The sequence below is a fragment of the Hemiscyllium ocellatum genome, chromosome 10 (assembly GCF_020745735.1).
Source record: "Hemiscyllium ocellatum isolate sHemOce1 chromosome 10, sHemOce1.pat.X.cur, whole genome shotgun sequence".
NCBI classification, from domain to species: domain Eukaryota; kingdom Metazoa; phylum Chordata; class Chondrichthyes; order Orectolobiformes; family Hemiscylliidae; genus Hemiscyllium; species Hemiscyllium ocellatum.
Window position 1 is genome coordinate 18,644,333 of NC_083410.1, and position 23,103 is coordinate 18,667,435.

The 23,103-nt window shown below is 38.4% G+C and overlaps 1 protein-coding gene across 1 annotated transcript in view; it reads left to right on the forward strand.

Moving 5' to 3' along the window:
- fez2b (fasciculation and elongation protein zeta 2b) overlaps positions 1-23,103 on the forward strand; it is a 125,443-nt gene that overhangs the window by 33,200 nt on the left and 69,140 nt on the right. Inside the window, exon 2 of the mRNA XM_060831319.1 lies at positions 16,690-16,798. Coding sequence (XP_060687302.1) covers positions 16,690-16,798 — 109 coding nt within the window. The remainder of the gene's footprint in view (positions 1-16,689; positions 16,799-23,103) is intronic.

Genomic DNA, 23,103 nt, shown 5'->3' on the forward strand with positions numbered 1-23,103 from the left:
GTTGTGGCCTGCTGTTGTTGAGTATTGATACCTCGTTCTAGTGTACTTATCCATTCATGGTCAATTGTTTTTAGTGTACGGAGTTTTTTTTGGTGTGGAATTTCTCATTTGTATTTGTGGAGTTGGTTTGGGCATCACTTATCATTTTTCGTGGCATTTTGCGCCTGTTCTGTTCTGTTGTTCTCTCAGCTTGTGGGGTATCTGTTTCCTGAGGCATTCGTGTTGGTTGTCGGCTGGTGGTGCTCAGTCGGATGGCAATGGTTTCCTATCTTTAGGCTGATTTGAGCGTATTGTGCCCATTGGTGTTAGTTTTGATTTATTATTGTCCATCTGTAAAGATACGGGAAAAGTATTGTTTTGTTTGCTAACCAGACAAATCATACCTACATAACTACAACAGAATGTAGAATATAATGTTACAAATACAGATAAGGTGCAGAGAAAGATCAGTTTTAATATCTGTATGTATAATATCAGTGGGGAAGAAGCTGTTCTTGTATCTGTTGGCACATGTTTTTGATGTAGTTGCAAGTACCATAATTGTTGCAATTTCTTCTGTTTCAGGAATGTTTTAACTTAGTTATATTATGCAATGCAAAATTATTTAAAAATTATCTTTCAATAAAATACTTATTTCTTCTGCAATAATTTTTCTTATGACAATACTCTAATCAAATTTTATTGATATAAAAAACTATGGCAATAGATTGTGTACATATTTACTGAGGAGTACTCAGAGTATGGTAGTTTATTTTGATTTCTCAAGTATAGATTTTTAAATTTTATCTTTTCGGAGAATTTATATGGCATTTGATGCCATCTCCTGAAAAGGTCATACATATAAGAGTTGTTCTTTCCACCTGTTTAAATTTTCAAGTGAATATGATTCGTGGGACAGTTCTGCCCTTGGGTAATTTGTTTTCATAACAGATTGTGTCACATTGATTTGATTTTTGCCTGTAAATGCCACTTTGCCTGGGGTGTATGATGCTATTGAAAAAAAATTATATATGTCTCACCATTCACTTGACCACTCCAATGAGAGTTTTTGTTCAGTTTAAGATTTTATGAGCATATATTTGTCTTGTATATGGTAGTATAGTTGTCTCTTTTAACAGGATTTCATGCAGACAATCTCAAATGTGAGTGCTTTTCACCAGATTTAACTCTAACCCAAGTTCTCTGCTATGTCTATATATCTTTTTGTATTCTTCCTTATAAATCAGTTTCCTAATTTGTTTTTGCATTGCTATTGTGAATGAGGCTGTCATATCTATAAAGACAGAATTGAAACAGTCAATTTCATGCTAAATCTGAGAAATTTAGAGCTTACTTTTTTCCTTATATTTAGTATGGTATTAGCTACTTTAATTCTGATGTCATGCGCAAGGAGCTAAAAGTTGGCTGAATTTATAGAACAGAAAGCCAAATGCTGGAAATCAGAAACATAATCTAAATTTGCTGGAAAAACTCTGCAGGTCTGGCAGCATCTGCGGAGAGAAAAGAGAGTTAATGTTTCAGGTCCAGTGACCCTTCAGAACTGATTGTAGCCAGGAAAAGGTTGGTGTATGTGCTAGAGCAGGGGTGTGGGAATGGGGAAAGTGTAAACGATAGGTGGAGATGGAGCTTAGGGAGAGAGAGAGGGTAAAAAACAGTTGGGCAGAAGATGAGTAGGTAAAGTCAGCTTGGAGAATGAATAGCTGCTAATGGGGATCATTAGTGGCTGACGATAGCTTGTTTGTGGTAACAGCCCATGTGATGTCAAAGCCTGGTATGTGTGGATTGGGGTAAGGACATAGGAGAAGGTGCTCAGGCCCTAAAGTTATTCAGCTAATATTGAATTTAAAGGTTGTAGGGTTCCCAAGTGGAAAATGAGATGTTCATCCAGCTTGCACTGAGCTTTGCTGGAGTACTGCAGCAAGTCCGAGTCAGAGATGTTGATTGGGGAACATGATAGTAATGGCTGGCAACTGGAAGCTCGGTCATTCTTGCGAACAGGACGTAGGTGTTCTGCAGAGTGGTCACCCAGATTGCATTTCATCTCTCTAATGTAGAGGAGACCACCTAATTTATAGAAGTTGTGGTCACTATAACTTACAAGATCTGCATGTGTCTAAAAAAAGTGGGCAATCTATTTGTTTTATGTAGAACCTTGTGTGATTTCCCCACTTATACTTTTGTCTGACAGGTAAAGCCAACATCAAATTTGAATGAAGTTTTAACAAACAAAAAGGATTGTTTTATGTGATAAAAGCATTAGCTGAAATAAACTGAGGAAAGCTATCTGTGTACTTACATGATGCTTTAAATTGCCCCAGTTATCGGCACATGCTGCTGTGTATTGGAAGTGAATTTGCCAAATCTGTATCCACTCTACTAAGCCTGTATAAGTCCTTTTGGCTTGCAGCATCTTTTGTGATCCTTTGCTTCTCACTACATAAGACTGTGAATGGTGTGTTGTGTGGTGACTTTTAATTAGGCATTCTGTGGACTCTTCTGTTTAAATTTTTTAAAAAATTAACTGCCGACAACATATGAAATGTTTCTGTGGAAATATGTAACAGTATCAGAAAAAATAAATTTGTTTCTTTGAATATTTTATTTTAGTTTTGTTTCTTTTTCAAGTCACTTAGCTGGTGCCACTGTCTATTCAATGTGGTTTGGAATCAAACTTGACCTTCAGTGGTTCCTAGAACAGAGATTATCTTAAATTGGTTGTTAATGAAGCTATTGGTGCACTCAGAATTATTCAGCAAGTACTTTTCAGTCATGGGATCACATTGAACAGTTTTTTAAAAAATCTTGTTTTTGACTTGGCAAGCATGGGCTAGTTGGTTACGTCTGTACAGTGCCCATTATGAACTGTCAGAGGAATATTTTGTTCAATTTGAATCATCAATTAAATTTTGAGTATTTTTGAAAAGGGAAATGTTGCTGAACCTTTCTACCTTTCACTTATCAGAACGAATGCAAGAATGCCAAATTCCATATGATCACGACAAATTACATTACTGGAGAAGAAAGCAGAGATCAGTCTGGCATTGTTGTTGAGAAGGCAAATGGTAACTATAGCCATTTTTCACTTGAAAAGTTCTCATCTTTCCTCTAATTATCCTGGAAAGGATCAAGGCCGTGTAAAAAAAAAATTCAATACAAGTGCAATGTCGGATATGTCCTCTGTAAACCATAATGATTGGCTGATCAAATCAAACAACACGTTTCTCTGGCCATTCATAATGGGCAGGTTACAGACTACTCAACTTACCCATGCTTGCAAAACCTGAAATAAAACTTGTAGCGTTAAATGTGAGCCTCAGATTGGGCTACTACTTTCTTCATATAATCAAGAGTGGGGTGCTGGAAAAGCACAGCAGGTCAGGCAGCATCCGAGGAGCGGGAGAATCGAGGTTTCGGGCATAAGGCCTTCATCAGGAATAAGTCTGAGGAATGATGAAGGCCTTATGCCCGAAACCTTGATTCTCCTGCTCCTTGGATGCCGCCTGACCTGTTGTACTTTTCCAGCACCCCATCTCTACTCTGATCTCCAGCATCTGTAGTCCTCAGTTTCTCCTCCTTTCTCCACATAATGTCTGGGCTAATCAGAGTCACATTTTCAAACAACCAGTGTACTCCTAGGTCATAAATTGTCATTAAATTTTTGTATTCTTAAGTATAATTGCTGAGCGCAAAATGAAATGCTTCAGCAATATTGCTTTTTTTTTCAGCTATATTCTGATTGTTTCAAGTCCAAGCTCTTGCAATCTGACCTCTAATTACAGGGAGATAGTGAGGAAAGAGATCAATCAGACTGGTACAGTCGAGAACAAAGGCGAGTCAAACAGTCAGGGTAGGCAGGGACAAAGCAGAGAACCAGGTAGGACTAATAAATTAAACTGTATTTATTTCAATGCACGAGGTCTAACAGGGAAGGCAGATGAACTTGCGGCATGGTTAGGAACATGGGAGTGGGAAAGCATAGCAATTACAGAAGCATAGTTCAGGAATGTACAGGACTGGCAGCCTAATGTTCCTGGATACAAATGCTGGAAGGACAGATAGGGGGACAAGAGGAGAGGGATGGCGTTTTTGGTAAGGGATAGCATTACTGCTGTGCTGTGCTCGGAAATACATCCAGGGAAGTTATTTGGGTGGAACTGAGAATTAAGAAAGGGGTAATCACCTTTTTTGGGATTATATTATAGACCCCCTAATAGTCGGAGGGAAGTTGAGAAACAAATTTGTAAGGAGATCTGTTATCTGTAAGAATAATAGGGTGGTTATGGTAGGGGATTTTAACTTTCCAGACATAGAATGGGACTGCCATAGCGTTAAGGGTTTAGATAGAGAGGGGAATTTGTTAAATGTGTACAAGAAAATTTTCTGATTCAGTATGTGGATGTACCTACTAGAGAAGGTGCAAAACTTGACCTACTGTTGAGAAATAAGGCAGGGCAGGTGACTGAGCTGCCAGTGGGGGAGCACTTTGGGGCCAGCAACCATAATTCCATTAAATTTAAAATAGTGATCGTAAAGGATAGACCAGATCTAAAAGTTGAAGTTCTAAACTGGAGAAAGGCAAATTTTGACGATATTAGGCAAGAACTTTCAAAAGCTGACTGGTGGCAGATGTTTGCAGGTAAATGGATGGCTGGAAAATGAGAAGCCTTCAGAAATAAGATAACGAGAATCCAGAGAAAGTATATTCCTGTTAGGGTGAAAGGAAAGGCTGGTAGGTATAGGGAATGCTGGATAACTAAAGAAATTGAGGTTTTGGTTCAGAAAAAGAAGGAAGCATATGTCAGGTATAGACAGAATAGATCAAGTGAATCTTTAGAGTATAAAGGCAGTAGGAGTATAATTGAGAGAAATCAGGAGGGCCAAAAGGGGACATGAGATAGCTTTGGCAACTAAGATTAAGGAGAATCCAAAGGGCTTTTACAAATACATTTAAGGGCAAAAGTGTAACTCGGGAGAGAATAGGGCCCCTCAAAGGTCAGCAAGGCGGCCTTTGTGGGGAGCCGCAGGAGTTGGAGGAGATACAAAATACACATTTACTGTCAGTATTTACTGTAGAAAAGGACATGGAAGATATATAATGTCGGGAAATATATAGTGATATCTTTAAAAATGTCCATAATACAGAGGAGGAAGTACTGGATGTCTTGAAACACACAAAAGTGGATAAATCCCAAGGACCTGATTAGGTGTACCCTAGAACTCTGTGGAAAGCTAGAAAATTGGTTGCTGGGCCTCTTACTGTGATATTTGTATCATCAATAGTCACAGGTGAGGTGCCAGAAGACTGGATATCGGCTAACATGGTGCCATGGTTTACGAAGGATGGTCAGGACAAGCCAGGGAACTATAGACCAGTGAGCCTGACGCTGGTGGGCAAGTTGTTGGAGGGAATCCTGAGGGACAGGATGTACATGTTTTGAAAAGGCGAGGACTGATTAGGGGTAGTCAGTATGGCTTTGTGTGTGGGAAATCATGTCTCGCAAATTTGATTTGAGTTTTTTGAAGAAGTAACAAAGAGAATTGATGAGGGCAGAGCGGTGAACGTGATCTGTGTGGACTTCAGTAAGGCATTTGACAAGGTTCCCCATGGGAAACTGGTTAGCAAGGTTGGATTTCATGGAATAGAGGAAAAACTAGCCATTTGGATTCCGAATTGGCTCAAAGAAAGAAGACAGAAGGTGGTGGTGGTGAAGGGTTGTTTTTCAGACTGGAGACCTGTGACCAGGATTGGCCACAGGGATTGGTGCTGGGTCCATTACTTTTCATCATTTACACAAACAATTTGGATGTCCGCATAAGAGGTATAGTTAGTAAGTTTGCAGATGACACCAAAATTGGAGGTGTAATGGACAGTGAAGAAGTTTACCCCAGATTACAATGGGATCTTGATCAGATGGGCCAGTGGGCATGACAAGTGGCAGATAGAGTTTAATTTAGATAAATGTGAGATGTTGTATTTTGGGAAAGCAAATCTTAGCAGGACTTATACACTTAATGGTAAGGTCCTAGGGAGTGTTGATGAACAAAGAGACCTTGGAGTGCAGATTCATAGCTCCTTGAAAGTGGCGTCTCGGGTAGATAGGATAGTGAAGAAGGCATTTGGTATGCCTTCCTTTATTGGTTAGGAGTTGGGAGTGCTCTGGTTCCTCCTGCAGTCCAAAGATGTGCAGGTCAGATGAAATGACCTATTCCCCTAAAAGTCACTGCATGTAAAGAATTTCAGATTTGACATATAAACGTTACACAATAGGAAAACCGGTTAAGAAACTTTCCTGCCACAACAACATGTATGCTGGAGTATGCAGGGGTGGCATGGTGGCACAGTGATTAGCACTGTTGCCTAATAGCATCATAGCCCCAAGTTCAATTCCAGACTTTTCTGGAGTTTGCATATTCTCCCCATGTCAGCGTGGCTTTCAACTGGATGCTCTGGTTTCCTCTCTCAGTCCAAAAATGCAGGTTAGGCGAATTGGCCATGCTAAATTGCCCTGTAGTGCCTAGGAATGTGCAGGCTAAGTGGATTACACAAGGTAAATGTGGGGTTATAGGAATGGGGTGGGGAGTGAGTGTGGGTGGGATGCTGTTTGGCGAGTTGGTGCAGACTCAATAGACCTAATGGCTACTATCTGCAAGTTAGGGTTCCTGTGAACTTCTATGATCTATGACTGAAATATACCTGTCTTTCTGACTACATCAAAAGGACTCTGCTTTCTCACCTTTTTTGAATGCCTTTATTTCCAAATGGTAGTACTACACTTTTTTCCATAACATCGTTTAGCAAGGCAACTAATATGGGAATGTTTTGAAGGGACAGCACAGTGGCTCAGTGGTTAGCACTGCTGCCTCATAGCACCAGGGACACAGGTTTGATTCCTGCCTCAGGGAACTGTCTGTGTGGGTTTCCTCCGGGTGCTCCGGCTTCCTCCGACAGTCCAAAGATGTGCAGGTCAGGTGAATTGGCCATGCTAAATTGTCCATAGTGTCAGGTGCATTAGTCTGAGAGAAATGGGTCTGGGTGGGTTACTCTTCGGAGGGTCAGTGTGGACTTGTTGGGCTGAAGGGCCTGTTTCCACATTGTAGGGAATCTAATCTAATCTAAAAATTGAGCCTTCATGAAGGCTGTTCGATGCTACTTGCACCTACAATAAATTATAGCAGGGTCAAATCAAGTAGGCGCAGCTGGTAGTATTTTCTTTTCGACAACAGCAAATTGAATTAGAGTACATTGCATCCAAATTTGTGGAGGCCATAACTTAATCTAATTTCTCCTGGATATGTATTTCCAATTTTAAAAATCCACCTAATTTCAAAATTTCCATCTAATTTAAAAAAAATGATTTGGTGAATTGACACTTCCAATGCAATGAAATCAGGCACCCAATCTCATGGCGATTTATTCTTTTCCCCTTTTGCTCTTTGTTGTTGAATCTCCCCAGTGGGATTTGTTCATTTAATTTCCTAATTTGCAGCAGAGCATAGTATTTGCATTCCACTGTAGTGGAGTGTGAGCATGCATGTAAACTGTCTCTGAGAGAAGCTGACATAATGTTCTTATTTCAAGAAGAGGAGAAGGATAAGCTGATTATGTTACTGTAGCATTATTTGCGGTCAAATTCTTAAAATCTACTTTGACATGTAATTATGAGACGTTTAGAAATTCATCAGCTAATCATAAACAGCCAACATGGACTTGTTAAAGAGAAATCTTGTTTGAAAAGTGTAATGGAGTTTTTTTTTGAAGTCACAAATGATATATAATTCAATGCCATGAAAGTACTCTATATGGATTTTCAGAAAGATTTTGTTAAGACATCTCACAGGACACTAGCAGGAAAAATTCAGGTATGTGTTATAAGAGGAAATGCAACCACATGAATAGAAGTTAACTTGGCAGAGTTTGATTAAATGGGTATAACTTGGGCTGGAGAAGGGATGAAAGTGGTAAACGCCAGGGTTACTTTTGGATCTACTTTCTTGGGTATGTTGATAGATAATGTTACAGGTAATGTGTGTGCAAAGAATGGAAGAAGGAGAAGTAGATATAGTATCAGAAGTAATATCTCAAAATTGCTAGAGATGAAGGTAGAGGGTTTGGCAAATAATGAAGTCTGTAAAATAAGGAAGATATTGACCCTGTTATGACACAACGGTAAACTCTTCTGCTAATTAAACTAAACATACAGAAAAGCTCACCTCGTCTTGTAATCTGTTAAAGTATGAGTGACAGAGAACTACCCAAATTCCACTATTTTAGGAAAAAAGTAACAATTAATTTCTTTAACTCCAAAAATGAACATTAAACAACAACTATTTACAACTCTAAGCCTCCTTTGTCTTTAAAGATTTGTCACCTACCTCCCACTCTCTGTAACAATATACTGATCAGATAAAGCCCCAATTGAATTTACAGCAAATCAATTTTCAAAACCAGACAGCGGCTGTCATCCTCCTCTGTTTGTAGATTTCCCTGGGTCATCCTCTGTCTTTTGCTGCAAAGATGTTTCATATGAAAATGGTACCTATCAGTGTGTTTTGAATAGCAGTCTGTCAATGGCAGAAAGTGTTCTTTCTCTGCTAACTGTCCAAAATGCCTGCTTTTTCCCCAAAACGTTGAATTGTCTCATTGGTTCAATGCTGTAAAAACAGTGAATTTCAAATTTGATTGGGTTTTAATATCTTGGGGCATAATTTAAAACTGGTTACAATTGAACTGCAGTGAAAACAACAAAGTATCGAGGTTACAGCCAAAATGTTGCATCTTTCAATTGTCTAGTACACTTTGTCCCTGTTAGGTGCTTGCCAGCTTTTACTCTCTCTCTTAAAGATACAGTGCATGCCTTAAACTTCATAACAACCCATGTTATGAACATGGGCCTGAACCCTGAAGTACTATGGACTTTTCTAACATGTAGTCTCAATATATTTTTTTAAATAAAGGTACACTTAGCCAAAAATAGCTGCAATGTAAATTTAAGTGGCTGTCTGGAAGAAACACACACAAGGAGTGTCACACCGACAATGCAAAGGCAACTTGAAAGAACCACACTTCAAGTAGGGTGGGCAGAAGTGACAACTCATAGAATTGTAGAATCCCTACAGTGTTGGAGCAGGCCATTCAGCCCATCGAGTCCTTACCAACCCTCCAAAGAGCTCACCTGGACTCAGTAGTTCCCCATAACCCTGCGCTTCTGGTGGCCAATCCACATTGCCTGCATATCCTTGGACACAATGGGAAATTTAGCCTGGCCAATCCACCTAACCTGTATATTGTTGGGAGGAAACCAGAGCACCTGGAGGAAACCCATGCAGAACAAACAGACAAAGCTGAATCTTGCAATTTTGAAGATAACAAGGGGCTGATGATCTCCCTGATCAATAGCAAGTCATCTTGCAGATTATGTTGCAAACTGCAGACATGTTTTGTTTTTTTTCCTTTTGAAAGGTACACAAATATTTAATATTTAAAAGGCAGTTTCGATCTACAGGGAGTGTGCTATTGGGACTGAATGTTTTCATGAGTACCAGCCAGGTTAAGGATAATTAAGGAAAAAGTCATGGTTGAAAAACTAACCTTCAGTTCCTCTGGTATCAGGTGTAAAATGACTCTGTGTACTAGAGGTCACTTATCTAGCAGCCAGACAAAAGGGTTTCAGGACAACCAAAGGACACACTCACCCTGAATGCTGGCACTCAATCAATGTTGAAAGGAATTTAGAATTTTTTTTCGTTGGTTAATGCTTAAAAGCTATTTTCCCCCTACTGGAATGGGAATTCTTTGATAAGCCAGTGCAATTGAGCACTGTTTCAAAATACTTTTAAAAAATAATGATTTTCCTTTAATGGAATGAGCTGCCAGAGGGAGTGGTGGAGGCTGGTACAATTGCAACATTTAAAAAGCATCTAGATGGGTTTATGAATAGGAAGGGTTTGGAGGGTATGGGCCGCGTGATGGTAGGTGGGACAAGATTGGGTTGGGATATCTGGTCAGCATGGATGGGTTGGACCGAAGGCTCTGTTTCCATGCTGTACATCTCTATGGTTCTATGGCAGCTTGATGCTGTTTGATTAATGCAGCTTAACTGTTGTTTTATAAAACAAATATTTTAATATGTGTCATCAATCACATGAAGAACCCATTTTTACATTTATTCAAAATCTCTTTATAGAGCACAAATGGAGCAAACCTTTATTTTTATGCGCAAGCTCTTGGGAATGCTGAAAATCTGAAATGAAAAGAGAAAATGCTGGAAAATCTCCAGCATTATGGGGAAAAGACAGGACAAAGGCACTACGTCAAATGCTTGTTTGGTGAGCTAGTGATGAGCTGAGTGGCTTCCTACACTGTAATTGTTCTATCATGAGAGTGCATGAAAATGTTCTCTATATGGCTGTGTCAAATTTATTCCACGTAATACACACTTCACTGTTGAAAATTACACAATTTTGTAAAAAGATTTTATTTGTGTTGATTTAAACCTGAAGCAAAGAATGTAAGTTGAATGTTTTGAAGAAAAGTGAATTGTTAATGTTAATATATACCTCATTGTTTGTCAGTGTTTCAGATACACTGAATTATTGTGAGGTTCAGTGACAATTAGACAAGCATTGTTGCCATTTTACACATTACAGGATTCTGTCCCCAACAACCCCAAAAACAATGTGTTTATCCTTGTTGGTAGTGTTGTTTACAGTAGCACTTCTAATTAGGGAACTAGGAGAATATTTTGAAGAGAGACTTTTATTTTGACTTTATTTTATGACCGCTCAAAAGTGTTTCAAAAATGAGTTCTTGTTACTTTGAAGCTAATTATAGAGAAATGTAGCAGCACTGTAGAGTCTCAAAATGGATAAAAATGCACAACTAACCAAACTGTTTTTGGTATACCAGATGTTGGAGCAGGTTTGGTATGGGCAACAGAAGAGTTTTCTGCCCTTTTTTGAATATGGTCTTCAGATCCTTGTCTGTTTCAGCCAAAAGCATTCTCCAATTTGACATCTCAACTAAAAATGCTGTTTTGGACAAGCACCATTCCCTAGTGCTGAAGTGCCAGGCGAGGTTATGAATTGTGACATGAGACACACATTCCTAATCTTCTGAATCACCAGTGGATACTATCAACCTAGTTTAATTTCAAATGATTTGGCATTCTAAAGGACTTTTGGTCGACATTGTTTTCCTTGTTCTTACACTTATCATTTGTTGTATCATTTTAAGCATGTAAACTTGCCTCTTTATGACTATGACTATGACTATGACTTTAAATTGCTAATTAAAATGCATGGTGTTCAAAATTGGCAGTTTATATTAATCAACCAGCAGTTCCTTAAACTTATTGCCTGGCTCCGGTAATGGACATGGATTTGTAAAACTGAAGTGTACATGTTTCTCCTGAGAGTTGTATAAATGAAAATAAAATCATTTGTAGTACTGTAGCCCAGAGCAGAACTTGTTATGAATGTCTGAAACTTGCAGAAGACTCTTTGTATTTGAATTGTAATAAAACATGCATTCATTCAATGTTTCATGGGTGAACAGGAGGAAAAAGCCTGTCTTTTGGTGACTACTGATTAAAATACCACTGAGAATTTTGGTGTATACTTCAGGCGGAAAACTACCATTGTTGTAACCCGTTGCAATGCTGCTTTCCCTGACCCTATGCTGCCTCCTCTCAGTCCCTATTGTGCATTCTAGATAGTGTGTCTTTCATGAATCATAGGCAGTATTTATAATTGTGTCACACAAGGAGTTATATTTACAGATCAGTGTCCTTGTATGCCACTCTTAAAGAAGTATTGTATATATTGCTGTGCTTTTTTTTAAAAGGTCAACTTAATATCAGAACAGAGTCGGATACTTGTGGTTTAGTGCCACATTTTGCAAGCTTCCCTAAAAGAAGTGCGGAGGGGAAAAAAAAGTAACATTTATCTACCTATTGCTTATGGGGTCTTTCAGTAAAATTGTGAATATAATGAGAAATTGCAGTGGAATTTAAGTTGAGAGAAATAAATTCAAGCTCTATTTATGAAAGCTATTTAGAAATTATCTAAAGCAGTGTTTGTAGTTTCCAAATGTGATATGAACTGAAATAGAGTCTGTCTCTAAACATGTTCTGACGTATTAGGGCACTGATATATTTCATGACCATTATTGCAGATTTGGGAGTCACAACCCACCAGTTTCATTAGTCCACCATTGAGGGTTTCGGCCTGCAGTTTGAGATGCCCTGTTTTACATATTGCTGTGCCATTATCAGTAATCATTATTAACTTTTCAGCTTTATTTTTCTGCAGCATCTTGATTACGTATTTTGTTAATAAGAGAGAGGGTTTAGCTACTCAGCATTTTCCTTGCAAAAGAAAATTAAATTATAAATGTTCTTGGGATCAAGTTAATCCTGTGAAGAAAGTAATGTGTAGATGTTTCTTCCTCTTTGTAATTTTTCTTTTATTTATAATGTCTGTGTACCAATTTTATTATCTGTAAAATATTAATTTAGTACATGGAATATACTGCCTTATTTTTCAAGCATGTTCAAAGTGTATGCATATATTCGCCTGGCAGTGGATGTTTCCCCTGTAAGATGCTGTGTTGTGCCTCCTTTCTCTGGCTCTTAACTGACCTGACTTAAATCCAATGCTAAACTTCTTAGCTTTCCTTGCGTCTCATGTTGCATTAGAAATGGTCTCTTCTTTATGCACCTTCCTGAACTGTACATCACCAAATGTTTCTGTCCCCTGATGTCACTGACTCACAAAATACTGTATCTTCTAATCTTCCTGCCGTCTGTTAGCCTTGACATTTGGCATGGCTGCCCAATTCTCTACCCTAGAAATAAAGCAGTAGGAGCCAATTTACTGACCATTATCCTTGGCACTTGTGACTCTGAGTCTCTGGGTCAGAACATTATTATGTTTAAGCTGCATTCAGAGATTTGAGCTCATAATGTTGCTTGTCATTTCAGTGCAGTACTAAAGAAATGTGCAATTACTTACTTACAGTGTGGAAACAGGCCCTTCGGCCCTACAAGTCCACACTGACCCGCCGAAGCGCAACCCACCCATACCCCTACATTTACCTCTTACCTAACACTACGGGCAATTTAGCATGGCCAATTCACCTGACCCGCACATCTTTGGACTGTGGGAGGAAACCGGAGCACCCGGAGGAAACCCACGCAGACACGGGGAGAACGTGCAAACTCCACACAGTCAGTCGCTTGAATCGGGAATTGAACCCGGATCTCAGGCGCTGTGAGGCAGCAGTGCTAACCACTGTGCCACCGTGCCGCCCATGCCCAATGTTGGAGGTCTGACCATAACACACAGGAGCAAAAGTAGGCCATTTAGCCCATTGAGTCTGCTTCACTATTATTCAATGAAATAATGGCTGATCTGATCATCATCAACTTCACTTTCCAGCTTCTCCCCATGAGCCTTGATTTCTTTACTGATTCAAAATCTGTCTATCTCAACATCGAATATCCTTAACAAACCAGCTTCCACAGCCCTCTGTGGCAAAGATTTTTTATGGATTGATAATCTCAGACAAGAAATGCCTCCTCATCTCTGCTTTACTTTGAGATTATGCCCTTTAGTCGAACACTCTTCCACCAATCTTTCTGCTCTACCTCATCAAGAGTTGCTCATATTTCCAAAACGTTCTCTCTCAATATTCTACACTGTATATAGGTCCAACCCACCCAACCTCTCCAGAAAACCATTCTTCCATACCTGGAAACAACCTAATGAACCTTTATTTGGACTTCTTTAAATGCCATTATCTCCCCTTCAATAAAAGGACCAGAATTGTTCAGAGTATTCTAAGTATGGTCTAAATAGTGCCTTGCATGGATTTAGTAAGGTTTTCCTATTTTTCTACTCTATTGCCTGTAAAATGATGTCCAACATTCCATTTGTCTTCCCTGTTACTTGCTGAACTTGAATGTTGGCTTTTTTTGATTTATACATGAGAACCCTCAAACTCCTCTCTGCTGTAATTGTCTGCATTTTCTCTATTTAATAATATCCATCTCTCCTCTTCCTGCTAAAATACATAACTTCACATTTTCTCATATTGTATTCAATTTGCCAGCTCACTTAGCTTGCCGATATCCCTCTGTAGACTTTGCCATACCCTCACTATTTGCCCGACTGGTGGATAAGAAATTTCACCAAGCACCTGTCTCTTCTCAGGCAAATGTAAACAATCCCATGATGCTAACTGCTATTCTTCATCAGTGTGGGCAATATTTATCGCCCAGCTGATGCCAATGATCCATATTATTGGTTCATTTACCTCATTGATGGTTATGGAACCTTGTTTGGATACAATTGGTTGCTTTCTTTCTCTGTGTTATATAACATTGATCACAGTTCAGATACTAAACTGGCTGTGGGATGATTGGGTTTAGTGAAAGCTGCTATGTAAATCTGAGTTCTTCCTCATGAATGTAACTCAAATCCCAAAAGTTCTTGCAAGGGATTATGAGGGCATGTGTTCAATAATTAAAAACTAAGGTGCAGCTAAAACAGTTATTGCTTGGGGTCAAGATGCCTTAGATTTAGAAATTAAATTGCAACGTATGACAAAACAATGGAGATTGTTGAATAAATTTGGTAGACCGTTGATTCAGCTTTTCAAATCACATGGAATGAAGATTCTAGGTAAATGTTTGAAATTCTGTTGCACTGCCAATGAGGAAGTACAACCAGACTTGGGTGCCCGTATACAACAGTTGCTAAAAGTTAACATGCAGGTGCAACAGATGGTGAAGAAGGAAAATGGTGTATTGGCATTCATGCTGAGAGGTTTAGAGTACAGAAGCAGGGCTGTCTTTTTGCAATTGCCTCAGTGGAGTATTGTGTGCAATTTTCTGGCAAAGGATGTTCTGATTATGGAGAGAGTGCAACAAAGATTTATTAAACTGATTCCTGGGTTGATAGAACTAACTCGGATAGACTAGATCAATTAGGGCCATATTAAGGCCATAGTTTAGAAGAATGAAGGGCGAATCTTAGAATCATACAAAATTCTTAACAGGACTAGGCAGAGTAAATGCAGGAAAGATGTACCTGATGACCCAGGAGTCCAGAACCAAGGGCTATCTTGTAAGGACTTAGGTAGGACAGGACATGTAGTACAGAGATGAGGGGACGTTTCTTCACCCAAAGTGTGGCAAACCTGTAGATTTCTCTGCTATTGAAAATGGTTGTGGCCAAAATGTTGAATATTAAAGAGCCCCTGAAGTGATCACGATAGAGTTTTAAGCTACATTGTTGGTTTAATCTTTGCTTAACACACAATTTGCTAAAGTAACTGAAGGCCAGTGCTTGAAGGAGGAGTTTTAAACAGCCGATTGTTACTTAAAATGTCTACAAGCACTATCAGAGGTTGCATGTCATTTTGGTGCCAGTACTGCATCTAACGCTCTCATAACAGTAGATAACTGTGAGTGGACATGAATTTAATGTTGATTTTAAGTGCTACTTAAAGGGATACTTGTTCATATTTGTTTCTGATGGAGCTGTGGAGAGAACCACTGTAATGCATTGGAAGATTTTGGAACATGCAGAAGGATCTTATTTCAGAATGTCAACGTTGGAGTCACACAGGCGTCCCTACATAATGTGTGAAATAGTTACTTGGATGTTATCTTCCTCCAGTTAGTCATTTATTTGCCAAAGGGCAGGCTCATAAACTAATTAAAAACATTAGCAGGCTCTTGAAGGTGGTGGATTAGTAGAAGGTTATCCAGAGTATATGTTCTTTCCAACTTTGCAAACTTTTAAATAAAAATGAGTTTGATCAGCTGGTCACCATTTTTGAGGTAGAATCTTTCTAGATGATAGCTAACAGCTGTAGAGTGCTCAAAGCCGATCCGGAGCAATGGCTCATTGGTTTTCCGTCAGGTAGGTGTTTTCATGAACAGTCTAGTCCTTGACATCTCAGGGTGTTTGAAGACCAACCGATAAATTCTAGTCAGCCTCTGATAATGAACCTTTAATTTGAGTTATAATTGCTGCTTCAGTTACTGTATGCAACAGATAATAATACTACTTGAAACATGCATTCTGGTTGGATTAAGAACCCTACTTGTGTAGTTTCTGGTCGTACTCTAGAAACCAGTTGCCACTTCAGTCATTCAAGGGTGCATGTGACATGTTATGTCGATCTACAATAAGTACTCGTCAGATAATATAGTTATCATTAAAACATACAAGGTCTTCCTGCTTGATTTGGTATTGTTTCACTGTCACGCAAACTGCTTTTAAATTATTTTTGTTACAGTATAGTTTCTAAGTTAGAATTTGCCTTAAGTATAGCCTGTATAAAAGTTACAACTGTAAGCTTTTGATCAAATGGTTTTCTTCACCTCGTCTTTCTTTTATATACTGTTCCTTAGTGGATGAGGCTTTGTAAGATCTGTGCCAACATTGTTTAGATACTTCTCTACAAAGGAAAGAAACATGTCGCTCTGCTTTTGTATCCTTAACTACCTGGACTAAATGGGAGCAAGGTGATGAAATTTTGGGTAGTTTGGCTGTGTATTCATATTATGCTGCTCCTCGATGCCCGTTGTTATTTGCTTGAGATAAAGTTGAATTTCTGCCAGATTGTGGACAGTCAATTACCTCATTGCCATTCTGTTAATGCATCTGTTTTCTCTCCAGGATTTGGAATGCACTGACTGATAACTATGGTAATGTAATGGCCGTGGACTGGAAGACATCGCACACCCGTGCTTTGCACCTGCCTACATTGAATCTGTCAGAAAAGGCGGTGAGTAATTCACCATTGACTGGCATGGGCAATCTGTAGACTTTTCTTTCTGCTTACAAAATCTACTTTTCAGTTATGTGAAACAGTCCATATACTGTCATGGGTCACTACATGTGATTTATAAATAATAGTTTGTATTTTTATGTCCAATCTTTTGGCAATTGATGATTGAAGTACCAACAACAGAAAGCTTGTTAACTAGATGTAGGTTTATTATCCTTTTTTTATATTGGTATTTTCATGCAGAATTTGTAATTATTGTGTCCCTTTGATCTGCTTATGGCACCAGACTTGTATATTCAGATAAAACTGTAAACTCTTCCAGAATTCAAATGAAAACTCTGCAAATATAAAGACCGCTTGATAACCTTGTTTAGGCACGGCTGCCAGTTCAGTTTTGGATGTGGTTCTCCATAGACTAAACACCTAGGCACTTATAGCAGTGATTGACTGGGAGATTACCCAGTTCTCTCCATTCTAACCAGGAATAATGTTGTCAATTCAGCCTAGTTTGAATGCTACAAATAGGAAATAATATAGAATATCAACAATTCACAGATATTACCGTTCCCTACTGCTAAAACCTCTCTAATAAATCCAATTTGGAGTTCCTATTGCAAGCTTATAAGCTAATGAATGAAATCTGAAATCCCTCATTCCTTTGCTATTCTTTAGTGGAAGAGACGTAAAGGAAATCTAACACATTCCATGTAACTCTCTAACATGTCAAAGAAATGTTTTGGACTTTTGAAGCTGCAACAACATTTATAAGGGTTGTCTGATACACTCTAAGGGGACTACACAGTTCATTTGAGCTAATCACGCATGGCAAATCAAAGTTAAAGGAAACGTTATCATTGTTACACTTTCCTGTCTCTCTCTGAGGTGCCCCCTTTAATCTTCTTGAATCCGTCCAAAGCTGCTATTGGCTCTCTTTTTCTAGCGAATAACTTCTTGCATATTTCAACATGGAGATTACCCAGCTGTGTACTTGAGTGAGACTTTGTACACCTATCGGGTTTTTTAAAATGTGAGGCTGTTGATTTCTGAAACCATATACAGTACAGGAAGTTATAGTCTGAGCCATTGTTAGTTAATTGAAGAGGGTGCTTTACAATTGAATCTGGGGGTAGGATTTTCTCTTCGCTATTGTAGCTAAATATATTTCTGTCCTTCCAGATATTCAGCATGTACTTCCCAAAAGACAGAAGAACCCTGCCTGATTTTGCCTGCAAACTTTCAGATATTAGAAGTCACAACACCAGGTTTACTTGGAAGTACAATACTAGCTTTCGGAGTGCTGCTCCTTCATCAGGTAGCTGTGGTAGATTGTCATGCAACTGAGACGATATAGTGAGCAAACCTAGTTGTATGACACTGCAATCTTTTGCTGTAAATTCTGTGTCTTATGTTCCTACTCCACAGCTACCTGATGAAGGAGCAGCACTCCGAAGGCAAGTACCTCCAAATAAACCTATTGGACTATAACCTAGCATTGTGTGATTTTTAATATCTGAAAGTTTGCAGGCAAATCAGGTAGGGTTCTTTTGTCTTTTGGGCAGTACATGTTGAATATCATGCTCCTTTTGACTTTGTCCACCTCTGTCCAACATCGAAACCACCACTTCATTACTTTCAAATGTGCCATTTGGATTGTCCTACAAACTACAAGCTAGGCAACAAGCTTCGTGATTCTCTTAGAAAAATCTAAACATCTGGGCAAAAAATGAAATTCAAAGTCAGCTAGAATTTAGAAAGATTTATTTTTGTGATACTTAATGATGTGACTTGTCCTGCCACTTGTGTAGTGCAAAAAGCATTTAATTTCATTGTCTCTCTCTGTCTACGCACAACAACGCAGAACCCATCTTTAAACATGTGTCATGGGTAGTGAGCAAAGGTCATTGTGTAAAATCTATCGAAGATGTTTCATGAAAACGTTTGTAAGCATTTATTATTTACTTCAAAAACATGTGTACGGTTCTTTTTTGAGATTTTATTCTTGAGTATTTGTGCACAGCTGATTCCATCCAATTACAGAAGATAGTAATAAATAAAAATCAAAAGGCTACCAATGTTTTTAATCAATTGAGACACTTGTCTGAAAGTGAGCGTCTTCATTGCTGATCCTGTAAATTTTGTTGACATCTAAATGAATCCAAACTGAGTTAGGCCAGCGAACACAGAACATTTGTGACAATACAACTGTCAAAAAAAGTATGAAAATGGAAATGATTAACCAATGCTACAAAATATAATATTTAATGCTGCAGTTATAACTAATCTGCCGTATATTGGCCTACCATTTGGGAATTGTCCTTTTTTGTGAAGCCGGGTATAATTGGTAATAGGACAATGATTAGGGGAACCGCTATTTTAATTAACTTGAAGAAAACTACTTTCTACAATGAATTGTGGCTGTGTATTCAGAGGAATAAATGCTATTAAAACTATTTTGAAGTATTTTTAAAATAAAATGCAGATTGATTTTCTGTCCACCAGTACATGCCTCCATGCTTTTACATATTTGTCTAGTTATTGAAATTAAGTTGATCTATTAGTATATTGCTCATAAACTTGAAGGGTGTGCTAATCCTGATGGGTAGGACCTTTTACTGTAGCTTTTTTCAATTCGGTATGCATTTCTAAGAATTACAAACTATACAAACATTCTGTTAGTGTTTCATTCACAGTGGTTTATCTACTTGATATATCAAATTCACAGTAGAACTGCCTATATTGAGTTAATTAATATTCTATTATTTGCATGACTAATGAATGTAAAGATCTCATCAAACTGTTTTGATGTCCTGGAGAATGTCCTTCTTTCAACTGAATATTTCACAATAGATTAGCTGGTCAGTCATGTGATTTAATTTGCACATAGGTTCCAAAAAAAAGTAATTGATCTGTTTTGCTACATTACAATAGTGATAGTTTAAGAAGAATGTTCACCATCATCTTCTCAGGAAACAAGTGGGGAAAAAATGACAGCCTTGCCAATAACACCCATATGCCAGGAATTTTTTTTCAAAAAGATGAAACCAGGCAAAAGGCTTCTGCAAAGTATGAATAGTGAATGTAACTCTTTTGAAAATGGATGGAGACAAATAGTTAAATGGTAGAGAAGCCAAATTTGACTATTTGAATGCACACAATGGAGGGTGTCAAAAAGTCATCTTGGTCACTGCAGTAAGGGCATACATACGGGCAGATTATGAGCATAAAATGCATTAAAATGAAGTGCACAGTGGTGCTTTGTTCCATTTTTACTGTAGCTTTTTTCAATTCTGTAAGCATTTCTAAGAATGACAAACTATATAAACATTCTGTTAGTGTTTCATTCACAGTGGTTTATCTACTTGATATATCAAATTCACAGTAGAACTGCCTATATTGAGTTAACTAATATTCTATTATTTGCTGTTAATTTTGATTCTTTTTCATCTGTACTAAAGTTTTCAACATGTCTTTAGTATTCTGTTGTGAAAAACTTTGTAATGAGCTTTGGCTTGGGCATAAAACAGCAGACTTTTGAAGGGAAAATGAGAGCGGTTTCAGAAATAACTACTTTACTTTATATTAACATCCGTCCAGATCAGTTATAGCAGGTGTACTATTTCAGAGGGGATCTGACTTTTGTCAACTGCAGCCAAGAATTTGCAATTCAACTGACTTCATCGTTGTTAAACTAAATTCCAGTTAGCTGTCCAATTGTCTTAATTTCCTATTATAAATTTATCTGATGGGGTCCCCATCAAAAAAGTTTGTGGACCAGTTGCCCATACAGTACCAAAAGATGACAGCTTGCAGTCATTCCAACTCAGGAATTAATTGGTATGATTTGAAGGACATTAGACCCAAGAGGCTCTTCCTAATGTACAGCAACCAGTTACCAGGCACTTCTACAGTTCTGTACAGAATTAATGTTAGGAGTTCATACTTCACACTCACCAATGATTTTTTTGTGTGTGTGAGAGAGTGAGTCCAGAGTATGGATTCCTCATCTGCAGGCCTTAATTATTATTGCCCGTTATAGTCTTTAGATCAGTTGTCACTGTTGTAAAGTGTTCTCAATTAGTTTTATTATGTCACCTTTACAAGCTCTGCCAAGTACATCAATTTCGTTACAATCCCAATGAGGGAACTGTGAACCAAAATGTTCTAAAATGAAGAAATTATCAAGATGGTTTTACTCTTTGTAACTTCTACTTTAATGTGAATGAGGATCACTGCAAATTAAACATGAATTAACAGACAAATTATATTTCAAATAAAGGTGAAGGTAAATTTCACCTTAATTAATTCAATAAGTTTTCTACAAGTACAAGCAGCTGTGTGACTCCCCACAGATGTAGCACAGAGTCTAGTTCCAAAATTCTGTAACATTGGATCTCTTGCTTTTCTAGTCAGTTGATTCAGCCCTCTAGTTGTGTTCATTGGCAGCGTACCTAGAAACAATCATTGTCTGAATGGAGCAAATTATAGAGCCTCCTTAGTTAGATTTGCCACAGTCTTAAAGACCAGTGTTCCCAAAGAACTTCTTAATGCAAGCCCTCTAATAAATACCATTAAATAGGCTGGTCAACTCTGGCAAAGATGTAGAAGCAAAGGTAAAATTGTCAAATTCACAACACTACTTTTACCCTGCTTTGGCTTGCTGTTTTGTTTAACTGTATTGAATACATCTGCTTGTAAACAGACCTCTGTTCACCCTTCTGCCACAACGTTGTTAGGGAGTTCTAGGATTTTGACTCAGTGGTACTGAAGGAGCAGCAATATATGACCAACTCAGGATGGTGAGTGGGTTGGAGGGGGAACTAGCAAATGGTAACGTTCCATATATCTGCTGCCCTTGTTCTTCTATGTGGTAGTGATTATGGATTTGGAAGGAGCTGAGTAAGGACACTTAGTGAATTCTGCCATGCTCCTGTAGGTGATATCATGTGTGTTGTTGGCAGAGGCAATGAATGTTTGTGAATGTGTTGCCAATCAAATGGATGCATTGTCCTGGACTGTGCTAAGCTCCTTGATTGAAATCGAAGTTGTACACATCCAGGCAAGTGGAGTTTTCCATAACCATCTCATAGGTTGTGAATAGGTTTTTGGGAGACAGGAGATTAGTTATTCACTCTGTGATTCCTAGCCTCTGACTTGCTCTTGCAGCCAAAATATTTGTGTATGAGCCATTTCAGCTTCTGGTCAACAATAATGCTAAGCATGTTGATAGTGAGGGATTCAGTGATGGTGATGCCACTGATGTCTAGGTTTAATAGTTAAGTTCTCCTTTGTTGCAGATGGTCATTGCCTGGCATCTGTGTAGTGTGAATGCTAACTTCCAATCAGTCTAAAACTGGATATTGTCCAGGTTTTGCTACCTTTGGAAGGTGTGGACTGTTGTATTAACTGACGAATTGTGAATGGTGCTGAACACACTGCAATTATCAGCTAACATCCCCAATTCTGACCTCCTTTATAAATCAGCTGAAGGTAATTGGGCCTAGGCCACTCCTGTAGAGATGTCTTGGTATGACTGAAGTCAACAATAACAGCCATCTTTCTTTGTGCCAGATATGTTTCTAACCAGTGGAGCGTTTTTCCCACATTTCCATTGACTCCAGTTTTGTCAGAGCTCCTTGATGCCATACTTTATCAAATATGACCTTGATATCAAGGGTATTCATTCTCGCTTCACCTCTGAAATTCAGTTATTTTGTCCATGTTTGAACCAAGCCAGTAATAAGGTCATGAGTAGAGTGGCCCTGATGGAATCTAAACTGAGAGTCAGTGAACAGGTTATTGCAAAATATGTGCTGATCGATTTTACTGATGATCACTTCTATGACTATACTGATGAGTGTAAACTGATGGGATAGGAATTGGTTAGATTCAGTTTGACCATTTTTTTGTACAGGATGTATCTGGGCAATTTTACACATTAGTTCATGAGACCATAAGAAATAGGAATGGGAGTAGGCCATTTAGCCCCTTGAGCCTGCTCCACCATTTAATACAATCATGGCTGATCTGACACTCCTCACTTTCACTTACCTGCCATTTTCCTATAATACTTGATTCCCCTACTGTTCAAGAATCTATCTCAGCCTTGCATATACGAGGGCTTTTATCCCAACAGCTTTCTGTGGCAAGGAATTCCAAAGACATTCAAACCTCTGAGAGAAGAAACCCCTTAATTCTGAGACTATGCCCTCTGGTCTTAGACTCTCCCATGAGGGAGAAACATCCTTTCAGCATCTATCCTATCAAGCTCCTTAAGAATCCTATATTTTTTTCAAATGAGAGCA